Consider the following 15,956-nt stretch of genomic DNA (forward strand, 5'->3'; position numbering starts at 1 on the left):
GCGATCAACTTTGATTGCCGTGTCTGAAGAGTTAATCGTGTGCGGCAGGGTCCCACTATCATTTTAAATACCGGGTCCGGGCGCAGGGCGTACAGGTATGCCCTGCGTCCTTAAGAGGATAGAGACGCAGGGTGTACATGTACGGGCAGGCTGGAGCAGCAGAGCACCGATAACACTGATCAATGCTGTGCTATGGCATAGCATTGATCAGTATATGCAATCAGAAGATTGCATGGTATAGCCCTGTGGGGGCTAAAAAATAAAAAGGTAATAAAAAAGTTAATAAATGTGAATAGGCCCCTGCCTTAATAAAAGTTTAAATCACCCCCCATTTATAAATTTTTAAATAAAATGTAATAAAAAAAAAATCATATGTGGTACCTCCGCGTGCGTAAATGTTCGAACTATTAAAAAATGACCCTCATATAGTCCCGTATACGGAAAAATAAAAAAGTTATGGGGGTCAGAAGATGACAATTTCAAACATACTACCGTAATTTTGGTGTTTGTAGTTATAATTTTTTGTCAAATAAAATAAAACCTACATAAATTGGGTATCCTTGTAACCGTATGGCCCTTCAGAATAAAGATAATAAAGATTTCTGCATAGAAACTTAAGCCCTAAAAAGTTACAAAAATTAAGTTATTTTTTTTTTATTTCACACCACAAATAAGTTATTTTTTGTTTTGCCGCAGATTAGGTTATAAAATAAGAGATGTCATTACAAAGTATAATTGGTGACGCAAAAGGCAAGCCTTTATATGGGTCTGTAGGTGCAAAATTGAACGCTTTATGATTTTTAGAATGTGAGGAGGAAAAAAACTAAAGTGCAAAAAACGAAAATTGGTCAGGTCCTTAAAGGGGTACTCGACTGCCCCAGCGTCTGGAATCTTTAGTTCAGAATGCTGGGTGCGGGGGTTGTGACGTTACGGCCGCGCCCCTCGTGACCTCACACCCCCTCAATGCAAGTCTATGAGAGGGGGCGTGGCGGATGTCACGCCCCCTCCCATAGACTTGCATTGAGGGGGCGTGGAGGGACGTCACGACCCCCGCAGCCCGTACCCAGCATTTGGAACTAAATGTTTCAGACTCTGTGGCAGAGGAGTACCCTTTTAAGGTAAAATTTGGCCTTAAAGTCCTTAAGGGGTTAAAAACCACTTGTAAGAGGTGTCACAAAGTCCCATTGGGGAAGCAAGAGTAATGGAGGTCCCTGTAGTGCAAAGTGCGTCAGGTATAAGGCTCGGTTCACACTACATTCATGTCCCCGTGAATTGTATCTGTCAGTATCCCACTCCCATTAAAAGTATACAGATGGGATCCTGACCGATACTATAACGGGCAGGGACGTAGTGTGAACCGAGCCTAACGCTATCCTCTATGTAGCCTCCGCCCCACTCATCTCTCTGCAGACTCCATGTATACAATTCCTCCTCTCTGACGTCTTCCGATCACAGTAAATGGTTTTACCAAGGTTTTCCAGGTGTTGGTAAAAACCCAAAAGGTCATTTACACTGCAGGGTGAAGGGAAAAATAAGATTGCATTACGTCCTAAAAGACATCCTGCAGAAAACAAATGAGAAAGTGACAGCAGGAACAAATAAAAGAAATTGTCTGACAGGAAGGGGTTAAGGCAGTCACGTGAGGGCGCAGTCATGTGACGCCTCCCCTCCAGGACACTTTCGTTTCCCAGAGATGGAGGAGAAGCAGCTGGTGCTCAGGCTGCAGGCCCAGGACCTGTCGTGCTCGGTGTGTATCAGCCGCTATGTGTACCCCTGTACCCTACCCTGCGGGCACACCTTCTGTAAGAACTGCATAGACAAGTACTGGCATGAGAATACTAAGTGCAACTGCCCCGTGTGCCAGAGGAGATTCAGGGAGCAGCCGGAGCTCAACAAGAACACAGACATATCTCACCTTCTGGAGGCGCTACAGGCCCAGGACAGCAGAGCCCATGAGCACTGCACATCCTGCAATGGATCCGAGGCGCTTAGGTTCTGCCTCCCCTGCGGGGCCCCACTGTGTGGAGACCACCTGGTACTGCACCAAGACCTGCCTGGACGCCAGCGCCACCTGCTGGTAAATCTCCCCACTGCACCATGGCCCTGCAGACAGCATTCCAGGGGCCTGGAGTACTTCTGTGTGCCGCACGGCACCCCCCTGTGTCCAACCTGTGCCCCACAGCATGAAGAGTGCCAGCCTGTGCCCCTGCTGGAGCTGTACAAGAAGAAAAGGGTAAGTGGGGTGGGGCAATTCCCCTACCTGCATCACATCACATAGAACACAGGGGGTGCTCTAAGAGAGTCCCTGCGATACTCCTGGTAGTTAATATGCCCAGATAACATCACCATACAGAGGGTGTCCAAATATTACCACCATACAGAGGAGGTCCAAATATTACCACCATACAGAGGATGTCCAAATATTACCACCATACAGAGGATGTCCAAATATTACCACCATACAGAGGATGTCCAAATATTACCACCATACAGAGGAGGTCCAAATATTACCACCATACAGAGGAGGTCCAAATATTACCACCATACAGAGGAGGTCCAAATATTACCACCATACAGAGGAGGTCCAAATATTACCACCATACAGAGGATGTCCAAATATTACCACCATACAGAGGAGGTCCAAATATTACCACCATACAGAGGATGTCCAAATATTACCACCATACAGAGGGTGTCCAAATATTACCACCATACAGAGGATGTCCAAATATCACCACCATACAGAGGATGTCCAAATATTACCACCATACAGAGGATGTCCAAATATTACCACCATACAGAGGGTGTCCAAATATTACCACCATACAGAGGATGTCCAAATATTACCACCATACAGAGGGTGTCCAAATATTACCACCATACAGAGGAGGTCCAAATATTACCACCATACAGAGGATGTCCAAATATTACCACCATACAGAGGATGTCCAAATATTACCACCATACAGAGGATGTCCAAATATTACCACCATACAGAGGATGTCCAAATATTACCACCATACAGAGGGTGTCCAAATATTACCACCATACAGAGGATGTCCAAATATTACCACCATACAGAGGATGGCCAAATATTACCACCATACAGAGGAGGTCCAAATATTACCACCATACAGAGGATGTCCAAATATTACCACCATACAGAGGAGGTCCAAATATTACCACCATACAGAGGAGGTCCAAATATTACCACCATACAGAGGGTGTCCAAATATTACCACCATACAGAGGATGTCCAAATATTACCACCATACAGAGGGTGTCCAAATATTACCACCATACAGAGGATGTCCAAATATTACCACCATACAGAGGGTGTCCAAATATTACCACCATACAGAGGAGGTCCAAATATTACCACCATACAGAGGATGTCCAAATATTACCACCATACAGAGGATGTCCAAATATTACCACCATACAGAGGATGTCCAAATATTACCACCATACAGAGGAGGTCCAAATATTACCACCATACAGAGGAGGTCCAAATATTACCACCATACAGAGGAGGTCCAAATATTACCACCATACAGAGGGTGTCCAAATATTACCACCATATAGAGGGTGTCCAAATATTACCACCATACAGAGGATGTCCAAATATTACCACCATACAGAGGGTGTCCAAATATTACCACCATACAGAGGGTGTCCAAATATTACCACCATACAGAGGATGTCCAAATATTACCACCATACAGAGGAGGTCCAAATATTACCACCATACAGAGGATGTCCAAATATTACCACCATACAGAGGATGTCCAAATATTACCACCATACAGAGGATGTCCAAATATTACCACCAGAGGATGTCCAAATATTACCACCATACAGAGGGTGTCCAAATATTACCACCATACAGAGGATGGCCAAATATCACCACCATACAGAGGATGTCCAAATATTACCACCATACAGAGGATGTCCAAATATTACCACCATACAGAGGATGTCCAAATATTACCACCATACAGAGGATGTCCAAATATTACCACCATACAGAGGATGTCCAAATATTACCACCATACAGAGGGTGTCCAAATATTACCACCATACAGAGGATGGCCAAATATCACCACCATACAGAGGATGTCCAAATATCACCACCATACAGAGGGTGTCCAAATATTACCACCATACAGAGGAGGTCCAAATATTACCACCATACAAAGGGTGTCCAAATATTACCACCATACAGAGGGTGTCCAAATATTACCACCATACAGAGGGTGTCCAAATATCCCCACCATACAGAGGGTGTCCAAATATTACCACCATACAGAGGATGTCCAAATATTACCACCATACAGAGGATGTCCAAATATTACCACCATACAGAGGATGTCCAAATATTACCACCATACAGAGGGTGTCCAAATATTACCACCATACAGAGGAGGTCCAAATATTACCACCATACAGAGGAGGTTCAAATATTACCACCATACAGAGGATGTCCAAATATCACCACCATATAGAGGGTGTCCAAATATCACCACCATACAGAGGGTGTCCAAATATTACCACCATACAGAGGATGTCCAAATATTACCATCATATAGAGGATGTCCAAATATCACCACCATACAGAGGATGTCCAAATATCACCACCACATAAAGGGTGCCCAAATATTACCACCATATAGAGGGTGCCCAAATATCACCACCACATAGAGGGTGCCCAAATATTACCACCACATAGAGGGTGCCCAAATATTACCACCATATAGAGGGTGCCCAAATATTACCACCACATAGAGGGTGCCAAAATGACATCATACAGAGGATGCCCAATTAACACCCCCCCCCCCCCTACAAAGAATGCCCGAATGATACCACCAGAGGGTGCCCATATGATACCACCATACAGGACGGGGCGAGAGGCCATAGTGTAATTTCTATCATATAAGATTCTGTTTTGCAAATTATATTTTTTTTAAAGGAAAATATCGGGAAGAAAATCACTTACATGGAACAGAGTATAAAAAGTAAGGAGCTCAGCATCCGCAGCAAGGAGGACGCCTACCGCCAGATCAAGGTAACCCTACAAGACACCTCTCCATGCCTCCACAGTGATCTCACCAGCAGAATAGTGAGTACAGCTCTGGGGTATAATACAGGATATAACTCAGGGTCAGTACAGGATAAGTAATGTAATGTATGTACACAGTGACCCCACCAGCAGAATAGTGAGTACAGCTCTGGAGTATAATACAGGATATAACTCAGGATCAGTACAGGATAAGTAATGTATATACACAGTGACCTCACCAGCAGAATAGTGAGTACAGCTCTGGGGTATAATACAGGATATAACTCAGGATCAGTACAGGATAAGTAATGTAATGTATGTACACAGTGACCTCACCAGCAGAATAGTGAGTACAGCTCTGGAGTATAATACAGGATATAACTCAGGATCAGTACAGGATAAGTAATGTAATTATGTACACCGTGACCTCACCAGCAGAATAGTGAGTACAGCTCTGGAGTATAATACAGGATATAACTCAGGATCAGTACAGGATAAGTAATGTATGTACACAGAGACCTCACCAGCAGAATAGTGAGTGTTATACAGGATCAGTACAGGATAAGTAATGTAATGTATGTACACAGTGACCTCACCAGCAGAATAGTGAGTACAGCTCTGGAGTATAATACAGGATATAACTCAGGATCAGTACAGGATAAGTAATGTAATGTATGTACACAGTGACCTCACCAGCAGATTAGTGAGTACAGCTCATATATAGTAAGTATACAGATGTGTGTATATGTACAGTGGGGGAAAATTATTTAGTCAGCCCCAATTGTACAAGTTCTCCCCCTTATAAAGATGAGAGGCTGTAATTTCCACCATAGATTATAACCTCAACTATGAGACAGAATGAGAAAAAAATCCATAAAATCCCATTGTCTGATTTTTAAAGAAATTATTTGCAAATTATGGTGGAAAATAAGTATTTGGTCACCTACAAACAAGCAAGATTTCTGTCTCTCACAGAGCTGTAACAACTTCTTTAGGGTCTATTCACACGTACAGTATTCTGCACAGGATTTCAAGCTGTGTTCAGTAATTCAGTTTACATTGAAATCTGCAGCAGAAAATCCTGGGCATCAAATCAGCGCAGAATACTGTACGTGTGAATAGACCATTAAGAGCAATTATTAGAAAATGGAAGACATACAAGACCACTGATAATCTCCCTCCATCTGGGGCTCCACGCAAGATCTCACCCCACGGTGTCAAAATGATCACAAGAACGGTGAGAAAAAATCCCAGAACCACACAGGGGGACCTAGTGAGAACTGGGACCAAAGTAACAAAAGGTACCATCAGTAACATACTCCGCCCCCAGGGAGAGCCAGATGTGTCCCCCTGCTTAAGCCAGTACATGTCCGGGTCTGTCTGAAGTTTGCTAGAGAGCATTTGGATGATCCAGAAGAGGATTGGGAGAATGTCATATTGCCCGATGAAACCAAAGTAGAACTTTTTGTAAAAACTCAACTCGTCGTGTTTGGAGGAGAAAGAATGCTGAGTTGAATCCAAAGAACACCATACCTACTGTGAAGCATGGGAGTGGAAACATCATGCTTTGGGGCTGTTTTTCAGCAAAGGGACCAGGACGACTGATCCGTGTAAAGAAATAATGAATGAGGCTATGTATCTGTTACAGGTGGCGCTGCGGCCAGACATACTGGCCGCGAACGCACTCCTGTTCTGTCCTCCCGTACTGGCGGGGCTGCGGTTCACATCGCGGGACACGCCCACATGCGGTAGCTGGCCAGTCACTCACCTCCCTGCGTCTCTGTCCCCTCCTCTGTCCCTGGCTGCCAGCGCGTGCATACCTGCCTCTCTCTTAAATCGCGGGACCTGCAATTTAAAGGGCCAGCGCACCATTACTTAGTGCTTGTCTGGTCCCAACCTTATTTAACCCCACACTTCCTCCTGAACTTTGCCGGATCTTTGTGCATCTGTGCCTTCGAGAAAGCGTCATTATATTGTGTTCGAGTCGTACCAGGGGTAAAGACCTTGGAGCTGCCTGCCGCAGCAAGTCCATCACGCTTTGTGGCGAGCTCTGGTGAAAACCAGCGTCTCCTTAGACTCCGCTCCCTGGTGCGGCCCACGCCATCGTCCACGCAGGTACAGTGGATCCACTCTACTGCCATAACAGTATTGTGAGATTTTGAGAGAAAACCTCCTTCCACCAGCAAAGGCATTGAAGATGAAACGTGGCTGGGTCTTTCAGCATGACAATGATCCCAAACACACTGCCTGGGCAACGAAGGAGTGGCTTCATAAGAAGCATTTCAAGGTCCTGGAGTGGTCTAGCCAGTCTCCAGATCTCAACCCCCCTAGAAAACCTTTGGAGGGAGTTGAAAGTCCGTGTTGCCCAGCGACAGCCCCAAAACATCACTGCTCTAGAGGAGATCTGCATGGAGGAATGGGACAAAATACCAGCAAGCGTGTGAAAACCTTGTGAAGACAGAAAACGTTTGACCTCTGTCATTGCCAACAAAGGGGACATAAAGTATTGAGATTAACTTTTCATATTGACCAAATACTTATTTTCCACCATAATTTGCAAATAAATAATTTAAAAAAAATCAGACAATGTGATTTTATGGATTTTTTTTCTCATTATGTCTGAGGTATACCTATGATGAAAATTACAGGCCTCTCTTACCCTTTTAAGTGGAAGAACTTGTACAATTGGTGGCTGACTAAATACTTTTTTGCCCTACTGTACACGGGGTGCAGTAGTGACCTGTTTCTCTGGTATGTTCTTCTGTCCGTACCTCCAGATTTTTATCTGTGATATTAAGGATAATCTGACCAGGGACTTCAGGGAGATGCGGGACTATCTGGAGAAGCAGGAGCGTGCAGCATTCTGGAGGATGAAGCAGGAGCAGGATGTTGCTCAGAGGGAGATGTCCCAGTTGGTACAGAATGTGACCCTGGAGCAGGATGCCATGATGAGGAGGAAGATAGAACTGGAGGAGCAGCTGGAGAACGACTGGATATCAATGCTGAAGGTGCAGAGACCATTTATACTCACAATACTCGTATGGGAGAATATAATGGTATTGTGGGATGCATAGTCTAACACTTTGTATTACAAACTTACATGTGGGTCTGGAATATTTTGGGTTAATTTGAAAGCAGAAACATTTGATGTAGTGAGAAAATCTATGTTGTCCTGAAAAATGCCAGAGAGGAGTCTAGATGAGCATGGGAAGTCAATGGAGATGACCACATCCTTGTCTATGACAGGGGCCATCAGATAGTGGACTCTTCTGGTAAGGGATGGTGGAGCGGAGGTAGGTGGGATGATGTTAGAGATGGTGGAGCGGAGGTAGGTGGGATGATGTTAGAGATGGTGGAGCGGAGGTAGGTGGGATGATGTTAGAGATGGTGGAGCGGAGGTAGGTGGGATGATGTTAGAGATGGTGGAGCGGAGGTAGGTGGGATGATGTTAGAGATGGTGGAGCGGAGGTAGGTGGGATGATGTTAGAGATGGTGGAGCGGAGGTAGGTGGGATGATGTTAGAGATGGTGGAGCGGAGGTAGGTGGGATGATGTTAGAGATGGTGTAGAGGAGGTAGGTGGGATGGTGTTAGAGATGGTGTAAAGGAGGTAGGTGGGATGGTGTTAGAGATGGTGTAGAGGAGGTAGGTGGGATGGTGTTAGAGATGGTGTAGAGGAGGTAGGTGGTATGGTGTTAGAGATGGTGGAGCGGAGGTAGTTGGGATGGTGTTAGAGATGGTGGAGCGGAGGTAGGTGGGATGGTGTTAGAGATGGTGGAGCGGAGGTAGGTGGGATGGTGTTAGAGATGGTGGAGCGGAGGTAGTTGGGATGGTGTTAGAGATGGTGGAGCGGAGGTAGTTGGAATGGTGTTAGAGATGGTGGAGCGGAGGTAGTTGGGATGGTGTTAGAGATGGTGGAGCGGAGGTAGTTGGAATGGTGTTAGAGATGGTGGAGCGGAGGTAGGTGGGATGGTGTTAGAGATGGTGGAGCGGAGGTAGTTGGAATGGTGTTAGAGATGGTGGAGCGGAGGTAGGTGGGATGGTGTTAGAGATGGTGGAGCGGAGGTAGGTGGGATGGTGTTCGAGATGGTGGATCGGAGGTAGGTGGGATGGTGTTAGAGATGGTGAAGTGGAGGTAGGTGGGATGGTGTTAGAGATGGTGGAGCGGAGGTAGTTGGGATGGTGTTAGAGATGGTGAAGTGGAGGTAGGTGGGATGGTGTTAGAGATGGTGGAGCGGAGGTAGGTGGGATGGTGTTCGAGATGGTGGATCGGAGGTAGGTGGGATGGTGTTAGAGATGGTGGAGCGGAGGTAGGTGGGATGGTGTTAGAGATGGTGGAGCGGAGGTAGTTGGGATGGTGTTAGAGATGGTGGAGCGGAGGTAGTTGGGATGGTGTTAGAGATGGTGGAGCGGAGGTAGGTGGGATGGTGTTAGAGATGGTGGATCGGAGGTAGGTGGGATGGTGTTAGAGATGGTGGAGTGGAGGTGGGATGATGTTGGAGTATTTCCTAATTGTTGACCTCCAGGTATATGGATTTTGTCAGAGATTCCACTATGTGTAGGACTATTCAGAAGAGTTCCTCAGTGACCTCACGGGGGCCTCTATGTATCCCCTATGACTTGCTCCCCATGTTGGTCCTGTCATGTGTTTTACTCATTTCTCATTGGCCTCCAGGATGATAGATCTGAGACTTTCACATCTCCATCAGTGTCCCGTAGCACGTACACATTTGATGAGAACCGGATTGTGGACACTACTGATGCTGTGACCCAAATGAAACGGAGTCTCCTGTCTCACATAATGCTGGAGGACACCCCCTGCCCACCCAAACAAGGTGAGGTCACTGCCAGATCCACCTATATAAAAGCCCTGCCATAAATCTATTGGGAATACATACACTGAATGTCACCGTTATTAATGCACCCCCCCCCCCACACACACGCGTATGTCCACCAGCTATTCCTGGCAGCCTAGATCCCACTAGTTGATGAAATTGTTCTGCCACAATATTGTCCTATGTGGCAAGGTCACTTCTCACCGCACTTAGATGGATGTCCTGACGTTTCCTGAGCCCATTTTATCTCACCCAGAGGTGAGGGTTAGGACCTAAAGACTTTAAAGGCCAGAGAAGTCAGGACAATTTTTGGTCATGTCTAAATGACCCTTGTGAACGATACTTTGTCCTGCTGACAGTCTCCTTCAGCCACAATGGAGGGATTAACTGGCCATACAGGGGGTCCAATGTCCATCCACAGGTGCTGCTCAAGGCAAATTGTGCCCCCTCATCAGTATGGCACCACAGAGATCAGGATCCATCTGACCAGGCAATGTTTCTCAGTATAATCCCCTCGCCACGTTACTCCTCCCCACGCTCCCCTCGCCACGTTACTCCTCCCCACGCTCCCCTCGCCACGTTACTCCTCCCCACGCTCCCCTCGCCACGTTACTCCTCCCCACGCTCCCCTCGCCACGTTACTCCTCCCCACACTCCCCTCGCCACGTTACTCCTCCCCACGCTCCCCTCGCCACGTTACTCCTCCCCACGCTCCCCTCGCCACGTTACTCCTCCCCACGCTCCCCTCGCCACGTTACTCCTCCCCACGCTCCCCTCGCCACGTTACTCCTCCCCACGCTCCCCTCGCCACACTCCTCCTACCCACGCCACACTCCTCCTCCCCACGCCACACTCCTCCGTACACTCCCCTCGCCACACTCCTCCGTACACGCCACACTCCGCTGTACACTCCCCTCGCCACACTCCTCCGTACACTCCCCACGCCTCACTCCTCCGTACACTCCCCTCGCCACACTCCCCCGTACACTCCCCACGCCACACTCCTCCGTACACTCCGCTCGCCACACTCCTCCGTACAATCCCCTCGACACACTCCTCCGTACAATCCCCTCGACACACTCCTCCGTACACTCCCCACGCCACACTCCTCCGTACACTCCCCACGCCACACTCCTCCGTACACTCCCCACGTCACACTCCTCCGTACACTCCCCTCGCCACACTCCTCCGTACACTCCCCTCGCCACACTCCTCCGTACACTCCGCTCGCCACACTCCTCCGTACAATCCCCTCGACACACTCCTCCGTACAATCCCCTCGACACACTCCTCCGTACACTCCCCACGCCACACTCCTCCGTACACTCCCCACGTCACACTCCTCCGTACACTCCCCTCGCCACACTCCTCCGTACACTCCCCTCGCCACACTCCTCCGTACACTCCCCTCGCCACACTCCCCTCGCCACACTCCTCCGTACACTCCCCACGTCACACTCCTCCGTACACTCCCCTCGCCACACTCCTCCGTACACTCCCCTCGCCACACTCCTCCGTACACTCCCCTCGCCACACTCCCCTCGCCACACTCCTCCGTACACTCCCCACGTCACACTCCTCCGTACACTCCCCTCGCCACACTCCTCCGTACACTCCCCTCGCCACACTCCTCCGTACACTCCGCTCGCCACACTCCTCCGTACACTCCCCTCGCCACACTCCTCCGTACACTCCCCTCGCCTCACTCCTCCGTACACTCCCCTCGCCTCACTCCTCCGTATACTCCCCTCGCCACACTCCTCCGTATAATTCCCTCACTACACTCCGCATACTCCCTCACCACATTCCGTATACTCTCCTCACCAACTTCCGTATACTCCCCTCACCTTGTTCAGAGTCACCTTGATTCCCTGTACTTTTCAATGTAAAGTGGATTCACTGAATTTTATGCCTCCTCATTATGAAGTATTGTTGACTGCCCTCCAGAAGGACTTGCTAATGCCTCCTCATTATGAAGTATTGTTGACTGTCCTCCAGAAGGACTTGTTGATGCCTCCTCATTATGAGGTATTGTTGACTGCCCTCCAGAAGGACTTGTTGATGCCTCCTCATTATGAAGTATTGTTGACTGCCCTCCAGAAGGACTTGTTGATGCCTCCTCATTATGAGGTGTGGTTGACTGCCCTCCAGAAGGACTTGTTGATGCCTCCTCATTATGAAGTATTGTTGACTGTCCTCCAGAAGGACTTGTTGATGCCTCCTCATTATGAGGTATTGTTGACTGCCCTCCAGAAGGACTGGTTGATGCCTCCTCATTATGAGGTGTAGTTGACTGCCCTCCAGAAGGACTTGCTAATGCCTCCCGATTATGAGGTGTGGTTGGCTGCCCTCCAGAAGGACTTGTTGATGCCTCCTCATTATGAGGTGTGGTTGACTGCCCTCCAGAAGGACTTGTTGATGCCTCCTCAATATGAAGTATTGTTGACTGCCCTCCAGAAGGACTTGTTGATGCCTCCTCATTATGAAGTATGGTTGACTGCCCTCCAGAAGGACTTGTTGATGCCTCCTCATTATAAAGTATGGTTGGCTGCCCTCCAGAAGGACTTGTTGATGCCTCTTCATTATGAAGTATTCTTGACTGCCCTCCAGAAGGACTTGTTGATGCCTCCTCATTATAAAGTATGGTTGACTGCCCTCCAGAAGGACTTGTTGATGCCTCTTCATTATGAAGTATTCTTGACTGCCCTCCAGAAGGACTTGTTGATGCCTCCTCATTATAAAGTATGGTTGACTGCCCTCCAGAAGGACTACTTAAAACCTCATTTCCCTCCTCTGGGTGCAGCACTCATGTGCGGAGGGTAATATATGTTGTCTTTATTGACCAGAGGTCTGATCATTACATTCCTTTGTTTTATTCTAGTGCTGGAGGACTCCTTAGTATTATCTTCTGGATTTGCACAGCCTCAGGAACCAGAGGTCCGTGCCAGTCTTCCAGTGAAAGCCCCCAGCCGCCTTCTACAGTGTGAGTATAGCATCCTATGCCCCAGTCTCCTCCTGCAGTGTGAGTATAGCATCCTCTGCCCCAGCCTCCTCCTGCAGTGTGAGTATAGCATCCTCTGCCCCAGTCTCCTCCTTCAGTAAGTATAGTGTCCTCTGCCCCAGCCTTCTCCTGCAGTAAGTATAGCATCCTCTGCCCCAGCCTCCTCCTTCTACAGTGTGAGTATAGTGTCCTCTGCCCCAGTCTCCTCCTGCAGTGTAAGTATAGTGTCCTCTGCCCCAGTCTCCTCCTGCAGTGTGAGTATAGCATCCTCTGCCCCAGCCACCTTCTACAGTGTGAGTATAGTGTCCTCTGCCCCAGCCTCCTCCTGCAGTGTGAGTATAGTGTCCTCTGCCCCAGTCTCCTCCTTCAGTAAGTATAGTGTCCTCTGCCCCAGCCTCCTCCTTCAGTAAGTACAGTGTCCTCTGCCCCAGCCTTCTCCTTCAGTAAGTACAGTGTCCTCTGCCCCAGCCTTCTCCTTCAGTAAGTATAGTGTCCTCTGCCCCAGCCTCCTCCTTCAGTAAGTATGGCGTCCTCTGCCCCAGCCTCCTCCTTCAGTAAGTATAGTGTCCTCTGCCCCAGCCTCCTCCTTCAGTAAGTATGGCGTCCTCTGCCCCAGCCTCCTCCTTCAGTAAGTATAGCGTCCTCTGCCCCAGCCTCCTCCTGCAGTAAGTATGGCGTCCTCTGCCCCAGCCTTCTCCTTCAGTAAGTATGGCGTCCTCTGCCCCAGCCTCCTCCTTCAGTAAGTATAGTGTCCTCTGCCCCAGCCTCCTCCTTCAGTAAGTATAGGGTCCTCTGCCCAAGCCTCCTCCTTCAGTAAGTATGGCGTCCTCTGCCCCAGCCTCCTCCTTCAGTAAGTATAGCGTCCTCTGCCCCAGCCTCCTCCTTCAGTAAGTATGGCGTCCTCTGCCCCAGCCTCCTCATTCAGTAAGTATGGCGTCCTCTGCCCCAGCCTCCTCCTTCAGTAAGTATGGCGTCCTCTGCCCCAGCCTTCTCCTTCAGTAAGTATGGCGTCCCCTGCCCCAGCCTTCTCCTTCAGTAAGCATAGCGTCCTCTGCCCCAGCCTCCTCCTGTAGTAAGTATAGCGTCCTCTGCCCCAGCCTCCTCCTGCAGTAAGTATAGCGTCCTCTGCCCCAGCCTCCTCCTTCAGTAAGTATAGCGTCCTCTGCCCCAGCCTCCTCCTGCAGTAAGTATAGCGTCCTCTGCCCCAGCCTCCTCCTTCAGTAAGTATAGCGTCCTCTGCCCCAGCCTCCTCCTTCAGTAAGTATAGCGTCCTCTGCCCCAGCCTCCTCCTGCAGTAAGTATAGCGTCCTCTGCCCCAGCCTTCTCCTTCAGTAAGTATAGCGTCCTCTGCCCCAGCCTCCTCCTTCAGTAAGTATAGCGTCCTCTGCCCCAGCCTCCTCCTTCAGTAAGTATAGTGTCACTAATGTGGTGTCCTTATAGCATGATTACAATTTAACCAGTTATTTAGTAATCCATCAATCATGTCCTAACCATGGTCACCCTACTTCTCCACATGGTTACACCTCTCGTTCCTTACTCCAGGGGCGGTCGTTGTCTCTTTTGACCGGGATACTGTCAGCTGTCGCCTGTCTCTTTCCCCGGATCTGAAGACAGTGACGGTGGCTGAGAAGAATTACTCCTACCCAAAGAACGAGCGCAGGTTCTCCAGCTGCCAAGCTCTCTGCTCTGAAGGCTTCGTCTCTGGGCGTATCTACTGGGAGGTCAGTTCCGCAGACAGCGACGGATGGGGCATCGGTGTGGCAGCGTCAGAAATCAGCAAACATCACCAACTTGGAGAGAACGACCTGTCCTGGTGCTTGAAATGGAACAAGGAGCGTCTGAGCGCCTTGCACAAGAATGAGGAGATCGGGGTACTGCTGCCTCGACCCCTTGTAGTGGGTGTGCTCCTGGACTGCACAGAGAAGACGGTCTCCTTCTATTCTATCACCCCGGACACTCAGATACTCATCCACACATTCACAATCCATTTCCAGACACAAATGTTTCCGGCCGTTTGGTTGTTTGGTCTGAACAAAGGAAAATCTCTGACAATACGCGACATAAGAAGAACGGCTGTATGAGCCCATTTCCATCAAACCCCATCACGTCTGTCGTCTTCTCTGGAACATTCTATATGGTGCCTTGACCAAAAACAAACCTCAATGTCAACCTCCAGGAAAAAGGCAGATCCTCCATTACAGTCTGATGAATACTGTGGTGCCAGAAAGTGAGGAAGGCTGGGGAGCTAGAGTATAATGAATGCTGGGGGGCTAGAATATGATGAATGCTGGGGTGCTGCAGTGTGAGGAGGGGGGGGGGTGCTAGAGTCTGATGAATACTGTGGTGCCGGAGAGTAAGGAAGGCTGGGGGGCTAGAGTATGATGAATGCTGGGGTGCCGGAGAGTGAGGAAGGCTGGGGGGCTAGAGTATGATGAAAGCTGGGGGGCTAGAGTATGATGAATGCTGGGGTGCCGGAGAGTGAGGAAGGCTGGGGGGCTAGAGTCTGATGAATACTGTGGTGCCGGAGAGTGAGGAAGGCTTGGGGGCTAGAGTATGATGATTGCTGGGGGGCTACAGTATGATGAAGGCTGGGGGGGCTACAGTATGATGAAGGCTGGGGGGGCTACAGTATGATGAAGGCTGGGGGGCTACAGTATGATGAAGGCTGGGGGGGCTACAGTATGATGAAGGCTGGGGGGCTAGAGTATGATGAAAGCTGGGGGGCTAGAGTATGATGAATGCTGGGGTGCCGGAGAGTGAGGAAGGCTGGGGGGCTAGAGTCTGATGAATACTGTGGTGCCGGAGAGTGAGGAAGGCTTGGGGGCTAGAGTATGATGATTGCTGGGGGGCTACAGTATGATGAAGGCTGGGGGGGCTACAGTATGATGAAGGCTGGGGGGGCTACAGTATGATGAAGGCTGGGGGGGCTACAGTATGATGAAGGCTGGGGGGCTACAGTATGATGAATGCTGGGGGGCTACAGTATGATGAAGGCTGGGGGGGCTACAGTATGATGAAGGCTGGGGGGGCTACAGTATGATGAAGGCTGGGGGGGCTACAGTA

General features: G+C 49.1%; 1 protein-coding gene across 2 annotated transcripts; it reads left to right on the top strand.

The window, feature by feature from the left end:
• Positions 1 to 1,661: 1,661 nt before the first annotated feature.
• LOC130323725 (E3 ubiquitin-protein ligase RNF135-like) lies at positions 1,662 to 15,184 on the top strand. Of its 2 annotated transcripts, none has more exons than XM_056553182.1 (6): positions 1,662 to 2,233; positions 4,970 to 5,065; positions 7,837 to 8,067; positions 9,733 to 9,892; positions 12,774 to 12,875; positions 14,436 to 15,184. In XM_056553182.1, the coding sequence occupies exons 1-6, from the start codon at positions 1,694 to 1,696 to the stop codon at positions 14,972 to 14,974; spliced, it is 1,668 nt and encodes a 555-aa protein (XP_056409157.1). In that variant the 5' UTR covers positions 1,662 to 1,693; the 3' UTR covers positions 14,975 to 15,184. The 2 variants fall into 2 exon arrangements, with proteins under 2 accessions (XP_056409157.1, XP_056409158.1); XM_056553183.1 differs by having other exon boundaries at positions 7,858 to 8,067.
• The last annotated feature ends 772 nt before the right edge of the window (positions 15,185 to 15,956 follow it).

The sequence above is a fragment of the Hyla sarda genome, unplaced genomic scaffold, assembly GCF_029499605.1.
Source record: "Hyla sarda isolate aHylSar1 unplaced genomic scaffold, aHylSar1.hap1 scaffold_2532, whole genome shotgun sequence".
NCBI classification, from domain to species: Eukaryota; Metazoa; Chordata; class Amphibia; order Anura; family Hylidae; genus Hyla; species Hyla sarda.

Bases quoted from the DNA above. Each gene is read 5' to 3' on its own strand.
- LOC130323725 (XM_056553182.1), top strand. From the start codon at position 1,694: ATGGAGGAGAAGCAGCTGGTGCTCAGGCTGCAGGCCCAGGACCTGTCG. The intron at 2,234-4,969 runs GTAAGTGGGGTG...TTTTTTTTAAAG, and splicing joins AGCTGTACAAGAAGAAAAGG to GAAAATATCGGGAAGAAAAT. The intron at 8,068-9,732 runs GTGCAGAGACCA...ATTGGCCTCCAG, and splicing joins ACTGGATATCAATGCTGAAG to GATGATAGATCTGAGACTTT.